This window comes from Ranitomeya imitator, chromosome 2 (assembly GCF_032444005.1).
Source record: "Ranitomeya imitator isolate aRanImi1 chromosome 2, aRanImi1.pri, whole genome shotgun sequence".
Taxonomy (NCBI): domain Eukaryota; kingdom Metazoa; phylum Chordata; class Amphibia; order Anura; family Dendrobatidae; genus Ranitomeya; species Ranitomeya imitator.
The window spans coordinates 564570894-564592915 of record NC_091283.1 but is presented as its reverse complement, the minus strand read 5'-3'; the positions used below and the strand labels follow the sequence as shown (position 1 = coordinate 564592915).

At 44.0% G+C, this 22022-nt stretch overlaps 1 protein-coding gene across 3 annotated transcripts in view; it reads left to right on the top strand.

The window, feature by feature from the left end:
- MXRA7 (matrix remodeling associated 7) overlaps window positions 1–22022 on the top strand; it is a 78002-nt gene that overhangs the window by 23168 nt on the left and 32812 nt on the right. For all 3 annotated transcript variants that reach the window (XM_069752102.1, XM_069752104.1, XM_069752101.1), the window contains exon 2: window positions 6624–6684. In XM_069752102.1, coding sequence (XP_069608203.1) covers window positions 6624–6684 — 61 coding nt within the window. The remainder of the gene's footprint in view (window positions 1–6623; window positions 6685–22022) is intronic.

The following is a 22022-nucleotide window of genomic DNA, read 5'->3' as shown; positions in this document are numbered from 1 at the left end:
ACTGTTGTTCTCGGCAGCATTAGTCTTGTTGACACAGGATGATGTGCTGCCAAAAACGATGATCTTTTGTGCCGTGTAAAAGATCATTTCATTGGACCAACAAGCTCCTGGCTCATTCATTGGGTGATCGGCAGCCTGTTTAGACTACAACATTATCAGGAAACAGACTACTTGGGCATGATAATCTTACTGAGTAAAAGGGGCACTAAAGGTACCGTCACACATAACGATATCGTTAACGATATCGTTGCTTTTTGTGACGTAGCAACGATATCGTTAAGGAAATCGTTATGTGTGACAGCGACCAACGATCAGGCCCCTGCTGGGAGATCGTTGGTCGCTGAGGAAAGTCCAGAACTTTATTTCGTCGCTGGACTTCCCGCTGACATCGCTGGATCGGCGTGTGCGACGCCGATCCAGCGATGTCTTCACTGGTAACCAGGGTAAACATCAGGTTACTAAGTGCAGGGCCGCGCTTAGTAACCCGATGTTTACCCTGGTTACCAGCGTTAACGTAAAAAAAAAACACTACATACTTTCCTTCCGTGTCTGTCCACCGGCGCTGTGCTTCTCCTGCACTGGCTGTGAGCGCCGGCCAGCCGGAAAGCACAGCGGTGACGTCACCGCTGTGCTTTCCGGCTGACCGGCGCTGACAGTGCAGAAGAAAGCAGAGCGCCAGAGGACAGACACGGAAGGTAAGTATGTAGTGGTTTTTTTTTTTACGTTAACGCTGGTAACCAGGGTAAACATCGGGTTACTAAGCGCGGCCCTGCGCTTAGTAACCCGATGTTTACCCTGGTTACCAGGGGACTTCGGGATCGTTGGTCGCTGGATAGCTGTCTGTGTGACAGCTCTCCAGCGACCAAACAGCAACGCTGCAGCGATCGACATCGTTGTCGATTTCCCTGCAGCGTCGCTTAGTGTGACGGTACCCTTAGTTAACTGGAATCTACTCATCTATCCTCCATCAAGGAGACAGAATTCATTTTGACAATTAGCATCAGTATCCAATTCGCATTTAGTAAATTAAATGTTACCTATTTGCAATAGAATATCATCTATTTACAGTCAGAGGTTCAGAATAAAACTATGATGGGCTCGTCGGCTTCAAGTGGTGAGGCCGAAGTGTTTCTATCCAATTAACGATGCCATTTCTACAGAAGACATCGACCATGCAAAAGCTGTTGGAGGGAAGTTATCATCACAAAATGACGTATTGATTAAATCAGATTTTCTAGTTATTTTTGTTTACATAGTAGAATTGATATTCAAAATAAAATTTTGAAATTTACAAATTGGTCAATAGGGCCTTTTTCCTTTTTGTTTTAGGAAATAATACGTGCATAGCCACAATGATGTTGTCTGTAAAGCGTTGTGGAAATAATGGCTCAAAATAAGAGAGTTAAATAAATAAATTATCAGACCCTGACCCTATCTTTTGTTTTTAAGTATCTAATAAGCCTGTACAAACGTCATTGTGGAGGGAGGAGGAGCAGGGTCAGATGTGACATCACCTATTGTAATGGATGGATCTTGTGTTATCAGCTGTATAGAGGTATAAAGGTGTTGCCTGTCATTATTATCATGCCTCTGATGATAAGGAAACTGCTGTAAACTCTTCTTGAAATGACAGGAAGAATAAGTTTTAAAAGGTATCAGTACTCAGTGTGAAAATTGCATGACTACTATTTTTTTATATAAAAATATGAAAAAAAAACCTCACTGCCAATGGGAAAAAAAAAGTCACACAAAATCTTGATTTAACTCCTTCCTGACATGCTCTGTATGTATGCTGCTCTGCGGGACTGCATTCCCACAAAGAGAAATGTATATTCGGCGCCGCAATTGGGTGCTGGTGTCAGCTCTAAAGCTCATAAATCTCCATCAGTGGAAAAATAAACAAGTTATAGCTCTCAGAAGTAAGTGATGCAAAAATAATAATTTTTCCTATAAAATAGTTTATGTTGTGTAAAAGCGCCAAAACATAAACAAAATATGAATGTGTTATCGCTGTAATCGTACTGACCCGAAGAATAAAACTGCCTCATCAGTTTTACCACACATGGAACGGTATAAAAAGACCTCCCAAAAAAACAATTCCTGAATTAATGTTTTTTGTTCATTCTACTTCCCAAAAATCAGAATAAAAAGTAATTAAAAAAAAGTCATGTGCCCAAAATAAAAACGTCAACTCGTCCCGCAAAAAAAAAAGCTGTCACATGACTATGATGAAATCAGTCTTGTGGTTGTTGCTTAATCTGTATTTGCAGTTTTCAGTTAAAGGGGCGGCCTGCGGGCGGGTCTTTACTTGGTGCTCTGCTTACATATGCATCCTTATGGGCTTAAATGACCTGCCTCCTATTTTATATACTGCATATAATAGTGTTGGCTTTGAAAAAAAAATTTACCTCCAGCAAAATGGCACTGTTGGCAGAGCCTGCGCAGTTTGCTAGAGGTAATTTTTTTTTTTCAAAGCTAATACTAATATATACAGTATTTAACATAGAGGCAGGTCACTAAAGGATCAGTGATCTGTCATTTAAGCCCATACAGATGATTATGTTCTCAGAGTACCACGTAAAGACCCCCACAGGCCGCCCAGCACGAAAATCTCATTAACTGAAAACTTCAAATACAGATTAAACAACGACCACAAGACGGATTCCTTCACCCCAGGTGTCATTTTAATCAGAGTAACGGCACCAACCTGACAGTGTCTGTAGTTTACTTAGCAAAATCCTGATGACAGGTTCGCTTTAAGGATAGGTCTTTTTCTGCTGATAGCTTCTCTTTAAGGCCAGGATCACACTTGGAAGAAACTTGCACGAGTCTCGCCTCTCAAGACCCGGCACTAGGGTTGAGCGAAACGGGTCGAAATTGTTCAAAAGTCGCCGACTTTTGGCAAGGTCGGGTTTCATGAAACCCGACCCGACCCCAGTGGGGGGTCGGCCATGAAGTCGGCGATCTTTTGAATCTGGAATCGGAATTCCGATCCCGATTCCCGATATGTTTAAGATATCGGGAATTGGTATCGGAATTCAGATTAAAGTGTAAAATATAGAATTAAAATAAAAAATATTGCAATACTTACCCTCTGACGCGCCCTGGTACTAACCGGCAGCCTTCCTCCTTCGAATCTGCGCTTCTAGGACCTTGCCGTGACGTCGCGGTGACGTCGCGGCTTGTGATTGGCCGCGCGGCCGCCCATGTGACCGCTCGCGCGGCCAATCACAAGCCGCGACGTCACCCGCGACGTCACCGAAGGTCCTGGAAGGGCTGATTCTTAGGAAGGAAGGCTGTCGGAAGGAAGCAGGGCGCTTCCGAGGGTGAGTATATACCTAATAGGAATATACTCACCCTCGGAAGCGCCCTGCTTCCTTCCGACAGCCTTCCTTCCTAAGAATCAGCCCTTCCAGGACCTTCGGTGACGTCGCGGGTGACGTCGCGGCTTGTGATTGGCCGCGCGAGCGGTCACATGGGCGGCCGCGCGGCCAATCACAAGCCGCGACGTCACCCGCGACGTCACCGAAGGTCCTGGAAGGCTGATTCTAAGGAAGGAAGGTTCCCGGTTAGTACCAGGGCGCGTCAGAGGGTAAGTATAAGGATATTTTTTATTTTAATTCTATATTTTACACTTAAATATGGATCCCAGGGCCTGAAGGAGAGTTTCCGCTCCTTCAGACCCTGGGAACCATGGAAACCAAATGCACTGCATTGTGTTTCGAGTTTCGGCCGACCCCGACCCCGACTTTTTTATAGGATCGGCCGATTTCACTCGACCCGACTTTTCCAAAAGTCGGGTTTCGTGAAACCCGACCCGATCCTATAAAAGTGAAGGTCGCTCAACCCTACCCGGCACTGCTGCCCGCACTCGGACATAGAAATACATGCAGCCACACACTCCAGTCCCGAGTGCCGACGGCAGTGCCGCGTATTGAGATGCGAGACTCGTGCAAGTTTCTCGCAAGTGTGATCCCGGCCTAAAGAGGATTTGCATATCCTACGAAATAATGTATGCATGGTTCTGGAAACTATTTGTGGATTGTTTTGGTTCCTGTTTTTTTTCCCCTTTTGCTCTGATGCCACATGCTTTCCGCTGTCATTAGGTCATTCTTCTGTTATTTTGGCTTTCCTGTGCTTGTAATAAGCCTTCTGATAGGACCCATAGGCCATGTAAAGGCAGCTGTCACAGCTGCTGCCACTTGTTGACCGAGCAGATAACATATAATGAACATTTCAAAATCTTTGTAGTACATTCCACTCTCCAAATTCTTCCATGTCACAGCATCCACAACAGCCATGGCAGACAGATTGGAAAATGTTGAGAAAGATTTTAAAGGGAACCTGTCACCTGAATTTGACAGGACCGGTTTTCGGTCATATGGGCGGAGTTTCCAGGTGTTTGATTCACCCTTTCCTTACCCGCTGGCTGCATGCTGGCCACAATATTGGATTTAAGTTCATTCTCTGTCCTCCGTAGTACACGCCTGCGCAAGGCAATCTAGGTGTTACTGCTACATCTCAGTGCTATATAACTGAATGGAGTCACATTGCAACCACCCAAGGCTGAACTTCTAGTGACTTGATTGTTCGACCTCATTTACTTGTATAGCAAGGCAAGGTAGCAGTGAACCTAGCGAACTATGGCTGCGTGACAGGTGTCATAGCCAAAGTCACCCTATAGCCTCATCCTCCACCAATATCAGTCCAAAATATTTCTGCAGTCACACTTTTATTGATCATTTTCCTTTTATTAATAGATTGATGTTAGGTGAGGGTCACATGACCGATTTTCTCTCATCAGAAAAAAATGGTCCGATTGTGCTAATCACGCTCTGAGCAGAGTTTGATTAGAGGGTAATAAGAATGTGATCAGATTTTCTTGGACGTGGACCAAAAATAGTTTCTCCATCTTCTCCATTCAGTCAGTCTGTGAAAATCGGACCATTCTAGGATGTCATCCAATTGAGGTCTGATGTTTTCCATGGACCCATATACTTGAATTGCCAAGTGTGGTCTGAAAATCGGAGACATATCATGCATGCTGCGATTTTGTTCCTTGAACCAAGAGGTAAATATCGCATTGCCTCATAGAATAACATGGGGACAAATGCTATCCGTGAAAATGATGGATAGCACACGTCCGATTTTTATGGTCAGGTGCACGAGCCCTTAGTATGGTAGGTAACTGACGCACTGTTACTCCTGTAGTCAGAGATTCCAGGGTGCAATGTAAAATCTGTAACAGGATTATAGTATTATTTACCTTACTGGTGTCCTTTCTTGGGATAGAAGGACCATTGGGCCATCCCAAGTTCCAGTGTATGCAAGTGAATATAACCTCCACATCCCATATAGTTACACCCCTGTTTGTAGTCATTGTTTTCTAGGATTATTTACCTGCATCCAAAAAGTTCCAGGAAACATTAGTTCAGATATTAAAATTTTTATATACACAAGGATTTATTGGGACAAGTAACAGCCGAATGCCCAAGTACAATAGCAGAAGAACAAGGTGAACTGCATTGTGATTCTACCAGGGTCATTATTCTTTGATCTCATTAGGAAGCAAACTATACAGAATTCAATTGAAATTTAGAAGTGAGTATATACAGAGAGCAATTTGAGAAAGATAGGAGGAATAAATGTCATTTGTGAGAAAAAGATCATTCTGAAAGTTTGTGCTGTTCACCAACCTAAAAGAATTTATAGCCAGATAACACATAGGCATGCCAAGGGCAATTTATTAAAACATTTAGGCTAGGTTCCCATTGCGTTAATGGGTTAGCGCTAACGCACAGCGTTGCACGGCGAAAATGTCGCAATTAACGCCATGCAACGGGTCCGTTAGCGCACCTATTGACAGCAATGTTATTTCGGCCTGTAGCGCATCACTAGCGCGTGCCATTTTTGTCACGCGCTAGCGATGTGCCGTTCTTGTGTGACGGACCTCGGACGTAATAATTGTGTTATTTAATAGGGCTGTAAGGTATTCCATGCTTCGCACATGTTGTTACGCATGTGTAACACATTATTTAATGGAGGTTGACTCAGCTTCCATTTACATTCCATCAGACATCTAGCAGTGGTCATGTGTAGCAAAAGATGTCTGGATTTCTGGGTAATCTGAAACGGTGGGATATTGAGCAAATAAAGTTTGGGATCTAGGGGTACTTGAAGACCAATGACCTTAAAATAAACCCTGCACATACGTTTAAGATGGTGGTGTAAGAGTTTTAGCATATAAATTGGAGGATCATAAAAGGGTAACTGTGGAGGGAAGAACGCAGCCGGTACCAGATGGACCTCCATCAACACTAGGATACTGTACTGCCTGAGGAGGTGGTGATGGCGAACTCAGTCGAGGGGTTCAAGAGAGTCCTGGATGTCTTCCTGGAGCATAAGAATATTGTATCTTACAGTTATTAGGTTCTTTAGAAGGACGTAGATCTGGGGATTTATTCTGACGGAATACAGGCTGAACTGGATGGGCAAATGTCTTTTTTCGGCCTTGATAACTCTGTTACTATATTACTGTGGGATCGGGCTTTTTTCTGAATCGATGGTTTTGTGATATGGACCTTGAACTACTTCAGTAACGTCCATGTCTTTTTATCTTGCAGGAAGATGACTTTGAAACAGAAAGTGATAAGGTTTTGAAGATCAGCGAAGCAGATGATGCAGGTGAGTGAGTTGTCCTGGATGTTGCAATCATGGCGCATATCCTACCTCCCGTTATACATCCATTCTTGGGTGTCATGATGACTGCAGTGGTTTCAGCATGTTTTCTGAGTAGGACTGTGTTCTGTAGAATGAAAGCTTATTATTTATTCAGTTCATTGGATTAATAATGGATGACTTTGTCTAATAATCAATACATTTGTACAGGAAAGGACCTAAAATTGACAAATTCTCAAAGATGTACAGTGACTTCACGCTCAGACAGAAGGAGCCCCTGTGCAAGAACAATATATGAGGCTTATGCAATCAAATAGATCATCATAATGCAGAATTCCACCTGCTTTGGAGGTAGCTGCGGTCCCCTTACCTCTTGGGCCCCTATGTGGCTGCCTTTTGTTATAGTTTTAGTTCTGCAAATCATACTGTGCGCACTATAGATTCAGAGAAATGATGCAAATATTTCACAAAAAAAGCAAATGTAATAAAAATGTCATGAATCTTATTTCCTCTAATTAATTGCCGTCCTATGATATTACCCCAAATGTGTGTGTTTCTGTGGAATATTTTGACACTTTGCAAGCAATATAAATCATACAGTGTCTAATTATATGTTCTATACAGTAATTGCACCACTTCAGCCAACCAAACTGGGGGACATATACTTGGACCCTCAGTGATCCCAAAAAGCAGGGACCACTGAGCCTCATCTGATTAGAGTGGGGTTCGAGTACCTGCAATTCCTCTCCACAGCCAGATACAGAAGGAAATGGCTCCAGGTTCTTTGTCATTTCCAGTGTGTTTGCTAACAAACAGACACTAACGAGAAAGCTCAATTGAAGCTTTTGTGTATAAGATGGCTTTCACCATAGGTGTCTGCATAGAACCAGTGACCCCATAAATAGAGCTCTTCTTATCCCAACAATGGGGCCTTTGTCAGTCCTGGAGCATTATGATATATTACTATGCAGATTTTGATTATTGATAAGACCTTTTCTCCACCTAGCCAAGCATTTTTCTGCCAACTGTAAATTCACAGGAAAAAAAATTCCATGCTGCCAATGGCATCTTTGTTGATGTATTAAAAGGATTGTCCACAGTCCGGGACTTACATATCAATGCATTAAGGTGCAGTTGTACCAACCAATTTTGTGGCATGGAATGACAGCTGATCAATAAATATTTACTGATCAGTATTCATTTAATAGCCGCTTTACACAGTCAGATTGCTAATCAGATGTGCACTACTGAGCGATCAGTGATAGTTCATTGCTCATAGGCCTCCATTATTTTCGGCAATGCAAGCCCTGTGTAGAAAGATGATCTTTTGGACAGCACAAAAAGCCATTTCACCCGATGAACAACCGTTTTGCTCATGTTTAAACAGCATGATTATCATGAAATGATTATCCTAGACAGAGGCGTAGCTAGGGTTTTGGTTTCGGGGAGGCGAAACTTCTGAGTGGGCCCCTAAATGGGTAACCTTGATTACAACTGTATGACGCACCCTAATAGTGGAGGAGAACCTCAGCAGATGACTGCCCTGTTGCTGAAAATAATTTGTATATAAAGACCAATTTTGATATTACCGCCATATGGTCAGTGGTAGATACCATTCCTGCAGAACATATAAGAGATCACAGCACAGTTAGGCCGGCGTCACACTTGGCGTAAGACAATACGGTCTGTATATTACGGCCGTAATACGCTGAAAAGTCCCCCAAAAAGTGGTCCATAGCTCCTCCGTAGGCAGGGTGTGTCAGCGTATTTTGCGCATGGCATCCTCCGTATGTAATCCGTATGGCATCCGTACTGCGTGTTTTTCTCGCAGGCTTGCAAAACCGACATACGGCTATACAAGGGATCCATGTGTTAAAAAAAAAAAAATTATATATATATATACTGTCTATATATATATATATATATATATATATATATATATATACCGTATATACTCGAGTATAAGCCGACCCGAGTATAAGCCGACCCCCCTAATTTTGCCACAAAAAACTGGGAAAACTTATTGACTCGAGTATAAGCCTAGGGTGGAAATGCAGCATTTACCGGTGAATTTCAAAAATAAAAATAGATCATTATTTCCCCATAGCTGTGCCATATAGTGCTCTGCACCGTTCATATTTCCCCATAGCTGTGCCCCATATAGTGCTCTGCACCGTTTATTTTGTCCCATAGCTGTGCCCCATATAGTGCTCTGCACCGTTCATTTTGTCCCATAGCTGTGCCCCATACTGTGCTCGGCACCGTTCATTATTGCCCCATATCTGTGCCCCATATACAATGCTCTGCACCGTTCATTTTGTCCCATAGCTGTGCCCCATACTGTGCTCGGCACCGTTCATTATTGCCCCATATCTGTGCCCAATATACAATGCTCTGCACCGTTCATTTTGTCCCATAGCTGTGCCCCATACAGTGCTCTGCACCGTTCATTGTGCCCCATACAGTGCTCTGCACCGTTCATTTTGTCCCATAGATGCTCCACATAAATCTGTGCCGCCGCTGCTGCTGCAATAAAAAAAAAAAAAACAACACATACTCACCTCTCTTGCTTGCAGCTCCCGGCGTCTCGTTCCGGCGTCCGGTCCCGGCGTCTCTGCACTGACTGATCAGGCAGAGGGTGCCGTACACACTATATGCGTCATCGCGCCCTCTGACCTGAACAGTCAGAGCGCAAACGCCGGGAAGATGGAGGTGCCGGGAAGATGGAGCGACGCCCGGCGGCTGGAACGCGGACAGGTGAATATTACATACTTACCTGGTCCCAGCGATCCTGACGCTCACTCTGCCTGTCACAGCTGGTCTTCGGTGCCGCAGCCTCTTCCTCTATCAGCGGTCACCGGCACCGCTGATTAGAGAAATGAATACGCGGCTCCACCCCTATGGGAGGTGGAGCCGCCTATTCATTTTTATAATGAGCGGTCCCACGTGACCGCTGAAGAGGGGAAGAACTGCAGCACCGAAGACCGTGGGACAGGCAGAGTGTGCGTCAGGATCGCTGGGACTAGGTAAGTATGCCTCAGCGCCCTCACCTCCTCACCCGCCGACCCTGCCACCCACCTTGACTCGAGTATAAGCCGAGAGGGGCACTTTCAGCCCAAAAATTTGGGCTGAAAATCTCGGCTTATACTCGAGTATATACGGTATGTCATTAGACACATATATGTATATATATTATTACTTCATACAGCGCTAGATAGCTTTAAAGCCTGTAATTCAATTACCGGCTTTTGCTATCTCCTTCCTAAACCCGACATGATATGAGACATGGTTTACATACAGTAAACCATCTCATATCACCTTTTTTTTGCATATTCCACACTACTAATGTTAGTAGTGTGTATATGCAAAATTTGGCCGTTCTATCTACTAAATTAAAGGGTTAAACGGCGGAAAAAATTGGCGTGGGCTCCCGCGCAATTTTCTCCGCCAGAGTACTAAAGCCAGTGACTGAGGGCAGATATTAATAGCCTGGAGAGGGTCCATGGTTATTGGCCCCCCCTGGCTAAAAACACCTGCCCCCAGCCACCACAAAAAAGGCACATCTGGAAGATGTGCCTATTCTGGCACTTGGCCACTCTCTTCCCATTCCCGTGTAGCAGTGGGATATGGGGTAATGAAGGGTTAATGTCACCTTGTAAGGTGACATTAAGCCAAATTAATAATGGAGAGGCGTCAATTATGACACCTATCCATTATTAATCCAATAGTAGTAAAGGGTTAAAACAAACACAAACACATTATTAAAAATTATTTTAATGAAATAAACACAAAGGTTGTTGTAATATTTTATTTAACGCCCAATCCAGTCACTGAAGACCCTCATTCTGTAACCAAAAAAAAACAAACAAACAAACAATATCCTTACCTTCCGAAGATCTGTAATGTCCAACAATGTAAATCCATCTGAAGGGGTTAAAATATTTTGCAGCCACAAGCTTTGCTAATGCAACGTTGTTCGTGGCTGCAAAACCCCGGGGAATGAAGGTAAAGTAGGTCAATGACCTATATTTACCTTCATTTGCGGTGAGGCGCCCTCTGCTGGTTGTTCCTAGATCGTGGGAACTTTCCTAGAAAGCTCCCAGGCTCGAGTTCATAAGATGCGCCCTCTGCTGGTTGTCCTCATATGAACTCGAGCCTGGGAGCTTTCTAGGAAAGTTCCCACGATCTAGGAACAACCAGCAGAGGGCGCCTCACCGCAAATGAAGGTAAATATAGGTCATTGACCTACTTTACCTTCATTCCCCGGGGTTTTGCAGCAAGGAGCAGTGCTGCATTAGCAGAGCTCCTTGCTGCAAAATATTTTAACCCCTTCAGATGGATTTACATCGTTGGACTTACAGATCTTCGGAAGGTATGGATATTGTTGTTTTTTTTGTTTTTTTTGTTACAGATCGAGGGTCTTCAGTGTTTGGATTGAGCGTAGAATAAATTATTACAACAACCTTTGTTTTTATTCCTTTAAAATAATTTTAAATAATGTGTTTGTTTATTTTTTAACCCTTTACTACTATTGGATTAATAATGGATAGGTGTCATAATTGACGCCTCTCCATTATTAATTTGGCTTAATGTCACCTTACAATAGCAAGGTGGCATTAACCCTTCATTACCCCATATCCCACTGCTACACGGGAATGGGAAGAGAGTGGCCAAGTGCCAGAATAGGCGCATCTTCCAGATGTGCCTTTTCTGGGGTGGCTGGGGGCAGATGTTTTTAGCCAGGGGGGGTAATAACCATGGACCCTCTCCAGGCTATTAATATCTGCCCTCAGTCACTGGCTTTACTACTCTGACGGAGAAAATTGCGCGGGAGCCCACGCCAATTTATTCCGCCATTTAACCCTTTAATTTAATAGCTAGAACGGCCAAATTTTGCATATACACACTACTAACATTAGTAGTGTGGAATATGCAAAAAAAAGGTGATATGACATGGTTTACTGTATGTAAACCATGTCACAAATCATGTCGGGTTTAGGAAGGAGACAGCAAAAGCCGGTAATTGAATTACCGGCTTTAAAGCTATCTAGAGCTGTATGAAGTAATAATATATATACATATATGTGTCTCACTGACATATATATATATATACCTATTCTATGTGTACACATTTATTCTACCTATTCTAATGTAAGCTGTCAGTGTGATTTTACTGTACACCACACTGAATTGCTGGCTTTTCTCTCTAACACTGCTGCGTATTTCTCGCAAGTCACACTGCTGGTCCGTGTGTAATCCGTATTTTTCTGGCTTCCATAGACTTTCATTGGCGTTTTTTTTGCGCAATACGGTGACAAACGCAGCATGCTGCGATTTTCTACGGCCGTAGAAAGCCGTATAATACTGATCAGTAAAATACGGCAGATAGGAGCAGGGGCATAGAGAATAATTGTGCCGTTTGTTTTGCGAGTTTTATGGACGTATTTTCTGCGCTCTTACGTCTGTAAAACTCGCAAGTGTGACGGCGGCCTTACAGTTGCCATTCTTTCTGAAGGAGTCGTTCACTTGTCAAGTCTTTTCCATCTGGCCCAGACAGACTTGATAACTTATTCCAGTCAGGACTCGTCTGCAGAGAATACAACAAAGACACATTTCACGTCTCATATTTTAAGCACCGTCACCATCTATTCCCAACCTGCACAAACTCCTCATCCTGCTGATACCCCAATACTGAGCCGCTGCTGCCGTATGTGTCCCTATTACTGCCTCTGCTGTGTGGTTCTGTGTGCCCTCTAAATTCTAAAGCAACCCTCTAGAATATAGTAATGCCGGGTGCAAGTGCCCTAGAAAACAGTGCCCACATTGTGCCCCCTAGAAAGAAATATTGCCCTGTGTGCCCCTTTGACAGTCACAATAACCTGAGTTCCCCTATAATAATAAGAGTCCACTTTACATTTAATAATGTCCCGAGTCTCCCCCTGTACAGCTCCCCTATACACAAAATGATGCTCTCTTATATACAGTCTAATGCCCCCTCATTTTATATATACTGACCTCTTAGTATCCCCCAAACTGTTTGATATCTCAAACACTGTAATCTCCACACCCTATGATAGCTCCCTAGATAGCCTCTATATAGTATAATGCACCAGACAATCCTCAATATAGTCCTCAAAATAGTATAATGTTCTCCCCATAGTCCTCAATATAGTATAATGCACTCCCCATAGTCCTTAATATAGTATAATTCACTCCCCATAGGCAGAATCTGTATAGTATAATTTACTTCCTATAGGCAGCCTCTATATAGTATAATGCACCCCCATAGGCAGCCTCTATACAGTATAATATAATGCACTCCCCATAGGCAAACTCTATATAGTATAATGCACTTCCCATAGGCAGCTTCTATACAGTATAATGCACTCTCTATAGTATAATGACTCTATAGTATAATGTAATAATAATCTTTATTTTTTAATAATAATCTTTATTTTTTTTTATATAGCGCTAACATATTCCGCAGCGCTTTACATTTTGCACACATTATCATCACTGTCCCCGATGGGGCTCACAATCTAAATTCCCTATCAGTATGTCTTTGGAATGTGGGAGGAAACCGGAGTGCCCGGAGGAAACCCACGCAAACCCGGAGAGAACATACAAACTCTTTGCAGATGTTGTCCTTGGTGGGGTTTGAACCCAGGACCCCAGCGCTGCAAGGCTGCAGTGCTAACCACTGCGCCACCGTGCCGCCCATATGCGGACTCTCTAGTATAATGTACCTCCCATACGCAGACTCTATAGTATAATGCAGCCCCTAATATAATATACACCCCAATAGGCAGCCTCTATATTATAATGCAGACTCTAATATAATGCACTCCCATAGGCATATAATATACACCCCCATAGGCAGCCTCTATAGTATAATGTAGCCCCTGATATAATGCACCCCCACAGGCAGGCTCTATAGCATAATGCAGCTCTTAATATAATGCACCCTCATAGCCAAACTGTATAGTATAATGCAGCCCCATAATAAAAAAAATATCCAATAGTCATCTCTCTTCATCCTGGTTCCTCCGCTGCTCCGAGCGCCCGCACATCTCCGGACCTCAAGCACCGAGTAGTGATGTCATTGCAACCCCTGTCAGTGTCAGCGTCAGCGTCGGTGACGTCAGACGCTGACAGGGGGATGATGGGAGAGGGAGCGTAACGCTCCTTCTCTCATCAATGTGGTCAGCTGTATCGACATCCAGCCGATACAATTGATCTTGCGATCAAGGGCGGGGGAGTTCACTGCTGGCACCAGGCCCCCCCACCTTCTCAGGGGCCCCATAGCGGCCAGGTGGCAGAGCAGGGAGATCGATTCGCCCTACTCTGCCACAGAATGTAACTGTATTGGCGTGCTGCGCATGCTGATACAGTTACAGTGGCATAGCTTGAGGTGGGTCCCCTCAGAGTGCAGGGTCCATGGAGACTACCGCCTCTATCCCCCCCCAGTAGCTACGCTACTGAATTCCTAGGGCATTCCTTGCATAAACATGCAGTGTAAATGGATCTATAGGTTCAACTCCAGCCATCGGACTGGTCATCTGATATTTGGTATGAAAGTGGCTAGATGTAAGCAATGTATAGGGCGGCCCACCGCTGCCTGTTGTTTAGTGGCCTTTACTGATTGCTGCAGTTTATTTCTAATTAGAACTTTAGTTGATAATTTCTATACTTCATCATATTGAATCTATTGTGTTACACTTTGTATTAGTTGTATATTTATCACCACAATTGGTTGGTTATGTTGAAGGTGTTCTGTATATTTAGGTAGATGAAGCATCAATAATCTTTAATATGGTGCTGCATTTTTTGCTGTTGTCACTCTCAAAAAGGTACCAGAGAACTGGTGTTTAAAAGTGATACATACATTGAAATAGTACAGTGAATGTGCTAAAAGGTGTTGTCCACTATCTGAACAACCCCTTCTCAATTACTGTACTTGCCCATTTAAAATAAAAATAACCTGTACTCATCTTCAGTGTCGGCACTGTTCACGTGATGTCATGCATTGTCTCCCAGGGCTCACGTGATGCTGTCACTTGAGCCTTACAGCCAGTTATCGGTCGCTCATGTTCCTCTTCACTCTCACTTCCTTCAGAAGAAACTGACATCTTGAGGAAGTCAGAACAGCTGCTGCTCTCTCACTTCTTCCAGATGTCAATTTACTACAAAAAAGTGAGAGTGAAGCAGACCATTAGGTCCGCTGATTGTTATGTCACGTGAGCCCTGCAGCCAATGTCATGTCATGCAAGCCCTGGGAGATCGATACCAACATCACTGGAAAGGTGCCAGCAATGGAAGTGAGTACAGCCTGTTTTTATTTAACAAAGGGAAATATAATAATTGAGAACCAGTTGTCCGAGTTATGGACAACATCTTTAAACAAAAGGACAGAAAAATGGCGTTGGTTGAACTTGGAGCAAAGGAAATCTCAGGTGACTTTTTATATATATCTTCTGTATGGAGAGTCTGTATGGGGAGTCAAAAACTAAAAATTGGTCTGTGAACTGTACATAAATCTCAGATAGTAAGAGGAATCAAGCTTCGTAATATCCTACAAGAAAATGTTGTAATGGCAAATACGATGACACTAATTAAAGTGTATCTAGACAGCAGACAATTGCAAAATTGGCTAAAGCTGCCCAATAGATTATTTTTTTCCTTCTAAATTGAACATTTGTTTTTTTTTTCCAAAGACAGTCACAGGAATATTTGTCAATTAAGATTTTGGCCAATGGACATAACACTGTTCATCAAATGATATTTCATTTACAAAACTGGAATTTGTCAATGTGTCAATGAGCTGCTCTAAGTAGAAATGGAGTAAGGGCGCACCACATAGAGTAAAAATAATCAGGTAGGTAGAGGAAGTGCCACATAGGTAGTAGTAATGAATAGCAAAGCAAGAAGAAAAAGGACTACCCAATGGATATGCACACTACAATATAAAAACATGAAATAATTTTATTAGTACTGACACAGCAAACAAGTGACTATAAAAGCAATTAAAATAGCATAATGATGGGATCACATACCCAGATGCCCATGGGATATTATATGTATAGAGGCTACAATATATGGCAATAAATAGGTATCAAACAATATTATCAAATACACAAAATAACAGCTGGATAAAGATACAAAAATAGGTACTGATACTGAAGACCTGCTGAAACAGTGTCTTTATGTCTGAGGCTGCACTATCGCAATAAGCCATATGGTAAAAGTGGCACTCCATGAGTCCGGTTGCCACAGTGGCATTGCCTCCCTCACAGGGGGTGATAAGTTCTGGCCTGGAGGCGTGGTTAGAGAGTTCAGTGTGAGACAGTGAATGGAGAGGAAGCATGTGAGGAGAGCCTGGGAGTGGAGCTGCAACTTAGCTCACCCCAAGATTGAGCACAACATTGCGGACACCGGAGTCCGTGGTGGTGTGGGAACTACATGCTCCCCAACCAAATCCGGAGGGCAGGAGATTGCAGGTCTCCTGGCCACAACTGACACCTGAAGGCAGAGCCCAGAGCCCAGAGTCACCACGAGGGAGTGACACCTGGAAAAAGCTCAAGCTGCCTGCCATGTTGGTATTGTTTCACTAAGTAGACAGATTGAGAGAGGGACTTGTGTTATGTTTGCTAATGACAGGTGTTATGAAGGCAATCCAGAAACACAGTGTGCTTAGCGATCAGAGCGCACACAGTGATCTGACAAATACCCAAAAATACAAGAACGAGCTCTGAGACGTGGAAACTCTGTAGACTGCACACCTGATCCTATCCTAAACACAACTAAAAGCGGCTGTGGATTGCGCCTAACAACTACCTAGGCAACTCGGCACAGCCTAAGAAACTAGCTAGCCTGAAGATAGAAAAATAGGCCTGACTTGCCCCAGAGAAATTCCCCAAAGGAAAAGGCAGCCCCCCACATATAATGACTGTGAGTAAGATGAAAAGACAAAACGTAGGGATGAAATAGATTCAGCAAAGTGGGGCCCGATATTCTAGGACAGAGCGAGGACAGTAAAGCAAACTTTGCAGTCTACAAAAAACCCTAAAGCAAAACCACGCAAAGGGGGCAAAAAAAACCCACCGTGCCGAACTAACGGCACGGCGGTACACCCTTTGCGTCTCAGAGCTTCCAGCAAAACAAAAGACAAGCTGGACAGAAAAAAAGCAACAAAAAAGCAAAAGGCACTTAGCTATACAGAGCAGCAGGTCACAGGAACAATCAGGAGAAGCTCAGATCCAACACTGAAACATTGACGAGGAGCAAGGATAGCAGCATCAGGCAGAGTTAAGTAATGAAGCAGTTAACGAGCTCACCAGAACACCTGAGGGAGGAAGCTCAGAAGCTGCAGTACCACTTGTGACCACAGGAGTGAATTCAGCCACAGAATTCACAACAGTACCCCCCCCTTGAGGAGGGGTCACCGAACCCTCACCAGAGCCCCCAGGCCGACCAGGATGAGCCGCATGAAAGGCACGAACAAGATCGGAAGCATGAACATCAGAGGCAAAAACCCAGGAATTATCTTCCTGAGCATAACCCTTCCATTTAACCAGATACTGGAGTTTCCGTCTAGAAACACGAGAATCCAAAATCTTCTCCACAATATACTCCAATTCCCCCTCCACCAAAACCGGGGCAGGAGGCTCAACAGATGGAACCATAGGTGCCACGTATCTCCGCAACAACGACCTATGGAATACATTATGTATGGAAAAGGAGTCTGGGAGAGTCAAACGAAAAGACACAGGATTGAGAACCTCAGAAATCCTATACGGACCAATAAAACGAGATTTAAATTTAGGAGAGGAAACCTTCATAGGAATATGACGAGAAGATAACCAAACCAGATACCCAACACGAAGTCGGGGACCCACACGGCGTCTGCGATTAGCTTTCTCCTGGGACAAGATCAAATTGTCCACTACCTGAGTCCAGATCTGCTGCAACCTATCCACCACAGAATCCACACCAGGACAGTCCGAAGACTCAACCTGTCCTGAAGAGAAACGAGGATGGAACCCAGAATTGCAAAAAAATGGAGAAACCAAGGTAGCCGAGCTGGCCCGATTATTAAGGGCGAACTCAGCCAACGGCAAAAAGGACACCCAATCATCCTGGTCTGCAGAAACAAAACATCTCAGATATGTTTCCAAGGTCTGATTGGTTCGTTCGGTCTGGCCATTAGTCTGAGGATGGAAAGCCGAGGAAAAGGATAGGTCAATGCCCATCCTACCACAAAAGGCTCGCCAAAACCTTGAAACAAACTGGGAACCTCTGTCAGAAACAATATTCTCAGGAATGCCATGAAACCGAACCACATGCTGAAAGAACAAAGGTACCAAATCAGAGGAGGAAGGCAATTTAGCCAAGGGCACCAGATGGACCATTTTAGAAAAGCGATCACAGACCACCCAAATGACCGACATCTTTTGAGAAACGGGAAGGTCAGAAATGAAATCCATCGAAATATGTGTCCAAGGCCTCTTTGGGACCGGCAAGGGCAAAAGCAACCCACTGGCACGAGAACAGCAGGGCTTAGCCCTAGCACAAATCCCACAGGACTGCACAAAAGTACGTACATCCCGTGACAGAGATGGCCACCAGAAGGATCTAGCCACTAACTCTCTGGTACCAAAGATTCCAGGATGACCAGCCAACACCGAACAATGAAGTTCAGAGATAAGTTTATTAGTCCACCTATCAGGGACGAACAGTTTCTCTGCTGGACAACGATCAGGTTTATTCGCCTGAAATTTTTGCAGCACCCGCCGCAAATCAGGGGAGATGGCAGACACAATGACACCTTCCTTGAGGATACCCGCTGGCTCAGATAAACCCGGAGAGTCAGGCACAAAACTCCTAGACAGAGCATCCGCCTTCACATTTTTAGAGCCCGGAAGGTACGAAATCACAAAGTCGAAGCGGGCAAAAAATAACGACCAACGGGCCTGTCTAGGATTCAAGCGCTTGGCAGACTCGAGATAAGTCAAGTTCTTATGATCAGTCAATACCACCACGCGATGCTTAGCTCCTTCAAGCCAATGACGCCACTCCTCGAATGCCCACTTCATGGCCAGCAACTCTCGATTGCCCACATCATAATTACGCTCAGCGGGCGAAAACTTCCTGGAAAAGAAAGCACATGGTTTCATCACTGAGCAATCAGAACCTCTCTGTGACAAAACCGCCCCTGCTCCAATCTCAGAAGCATCAACCTCGACCTGGAACGGAAGAGAAACATCTGGCTGACACAACACAGGGGCAGAACAAAAACGACGCTTCAACTCCTGAAAAGCTTCCACAGCAGCAGAAGACCAATTAACCAAATCAGCACCCTTCTTGGTCAAATCGGTCAATGGTTTGGCAATGCTAGAAAAATTACAGATGAAGCGACGATAAAAATTAGCAAAGCCCAGGAACTTTTGCAGACTTTTCAAAGATGTCGGATGAATCCAATCCTGGATGGCTTGGACCTTAACTGGATCCATCTCGATAGTAGAAGGGGTAAAGATGAACCCTAAAAATGAAACTTTCTGCACACCGAAGAGACACTTTGATCCCTTCACAAACAAAGAGTTAGCACGCAGGACCTGAAAAACCATTCTGACCTGCTTCACATGAGACTCCCAATCATCTGAGAAGATCAAAATGTCATCCAAGTAAACAATCAGAAATTTATCCAGATACTCACGGAAGATGTCATGCATAAAAGACTGAAACACAGATGGAGCATTGGCAAGTCCGAACGGCATCACTAGATACTCAAAATGACCCTCGGGCGTATTGAATGCAGTTTTCCATTCATCTCCTTGCCTGATTCTCACCAGATTATACGCACCACGAAGATCTATCTTAGTGAACCAACTAACCCCCTTAATCCGAGCAAACAAGTCAGATAACAATGGCAAGGGATACTGAAATTTAACAGTGATCTTATTAAGAAGGCGGTAATCAATACACGGTCTCAGCGAACCATCCTTCTTGGCTACAAAGAAGAACCCTGCTCCCAGTGGTGATGACGATGGGCGAATATGTCCCTTCTCCAGGGATTCCTTCACATAACTGCGCATAGCGGCGTGTTCGGGCACGGATAAATTAAATAATCGACCTTTAGGGAATTTACTACCAGGAATCAAATTGATAGCACAATCACAATCCCTATGCGGAGGTAGAGCATCGGACTTGGGCTCTTCAAATACATCCTGATAATCAGACAAGAACTCTGGGACCTCAGAAGGGGTGGATGACGAAATCGACAAAAATGGAACATCACCATGTACCCCCTGACAACCCCAGCTGGATACCGACATGGAATTCCAATCCAATACTGGATTATGGGTTTGTAGCCATGGCAACCCCAACACGACCACATCATGCAGATTATGCAACACCAAAAAGCGAATAACTTCCTGATGTGCAGGAGCCATGCACATGGTCAGCTGGGCCCAGTATTGAGGTTTATTCTTGGCCAAAGGTGTAGCATCAATTCCTCTCAATGGAATAGGACACCGCAAAGGCTCCAAGAAAAACCCACAACGTTTAGCATAATCCAAATCCATCAGATTCAGGGCAGCGCCCGAATCCACAAACGCCATGACAGAAAACGACGACAAAGAGCATATCAAGGTAATGGACAGAAGGAATTTGGACTGTACAGTACCAATGACGGCAGACCTAGCGGACCGCTTAGTGCGCTTAGGACAATCAGAAATAGCATGAGTGGAATCACCACAGTAGAAACACAGACCATTCAGACGTCTGTATTCCTGCCGTTCAACTCTAGTCATAGTCCTATCGCACTGCATAGGCTCAGGTTTAACCTCAGGCAGTACCGCCAAATGGTGCACAGATTTACGCTCGCGCAAGCGTCGACCGATCTGAATGGCCAAAGACAAAGACTCATTCAAACCAGCAGGCATAGGAAATCCCACCATGACATCCTTAAGAGCCTCAGAGAGACCCTTTCTGAACAAAGCTGCCAGCGCAGATTCATTCCACTGAGTGAGTACTGACCATTTCCTAAATTTCTGACAATATACTTCTATATCATCCTGACCCTGGCACAAAGCCAGCAAATTTTTCTCAGCCTGATCCACTGAATTAGGCTCATCGTACAGCAATCCGAGCGCCAGGAAAAACGCATCGACACTACTCAATGCAGGGTCTCCTGGCGCAAGAGAAAATGCCCAGTCTTGAGGGTCGCCGCGCAAAAAAGAAATAATAATCAAAACCTGTTGAATAGGATTACCAGAAGAATGAGGTTTCAAGGCCAGAAATAGCTTACAATTATTTTTGAAACTTAGAAACTTAGTTCTATCTCCAAAAAACAAATCAGGAATAGGAATTCTTGGTTCTAACATAGATTTCTGATCAATAGTATCTTGAATTTTTTGTACATTTATAACGAGATTATCCATTGAAGAGCACAGACCCTGAATATCCATGTCCACACCTGTGTCCAGAATCACCCAAATGTCTAGGGGAAAAAAAAAAGTGAACACAGAGCAGAAAAAAAAAAAATGATGTCAGAACTTTTTCTTTCCCTCTATTGAGAATCATTAGTTTGGCTCCTTGTACTGTTATGTTTGCTAATGACAGGTGTTATGAAGGCAATCCAGAAACACAGTGTGCTTAGCGATCAGAGCGCACACAGTGATCTGACAAATACCCAAAAATACAAGAACGAGCTCTGAGACGTGGAAACTCTGTAGACTGCACACCTGATCCTATCCTAAACACAACTAAAAGCGGCTGTGGATTGCACCTAACAACTACCTAGGCAACTCGGCACAGCCTAAGAAACTAGCTAGCCTGAAGATAGAAAAATAGGCCTGACTTGCCCCAGAGAAATTCCCCAAAGGAAAAGGCAGCCCCCCACATATAATGACTGTGAGTAAGATGAAAAGACAAAACGTAGGGATGAAATAGATTCAGCAAAGTGGGGCCCGATATTCTAGGACAGAGCGAGGACAGTAAAGCGAACTTTGCAGTCTACAAAAAACCCTAAAGCAAAACCACGCAAAGGGGGCAAAAAAACCCACTGTGCCGAACTAACGGCACGGCGGTACACCCTTTGCGTCTCAGAGCTTCCAGCAAAACAAAAGACAAGCTGAACAGAAAAAAAGCAACAAAAAAGCAAAAGGCACTTAGCTATACAGAGCAGCAGGTCACAGGAACAATCAGGAGAAGCTCAGATCCAACACTGAAACATTGACAAGGAGCAAGGATAGCAGCATCAGGCGGAGTTAAGTAATGAAGCAGTTAACGAGCTCACCAGAACACCTGAGGGAGGAAGCTCAGAAGCTGCAGTACCACTTGTGACC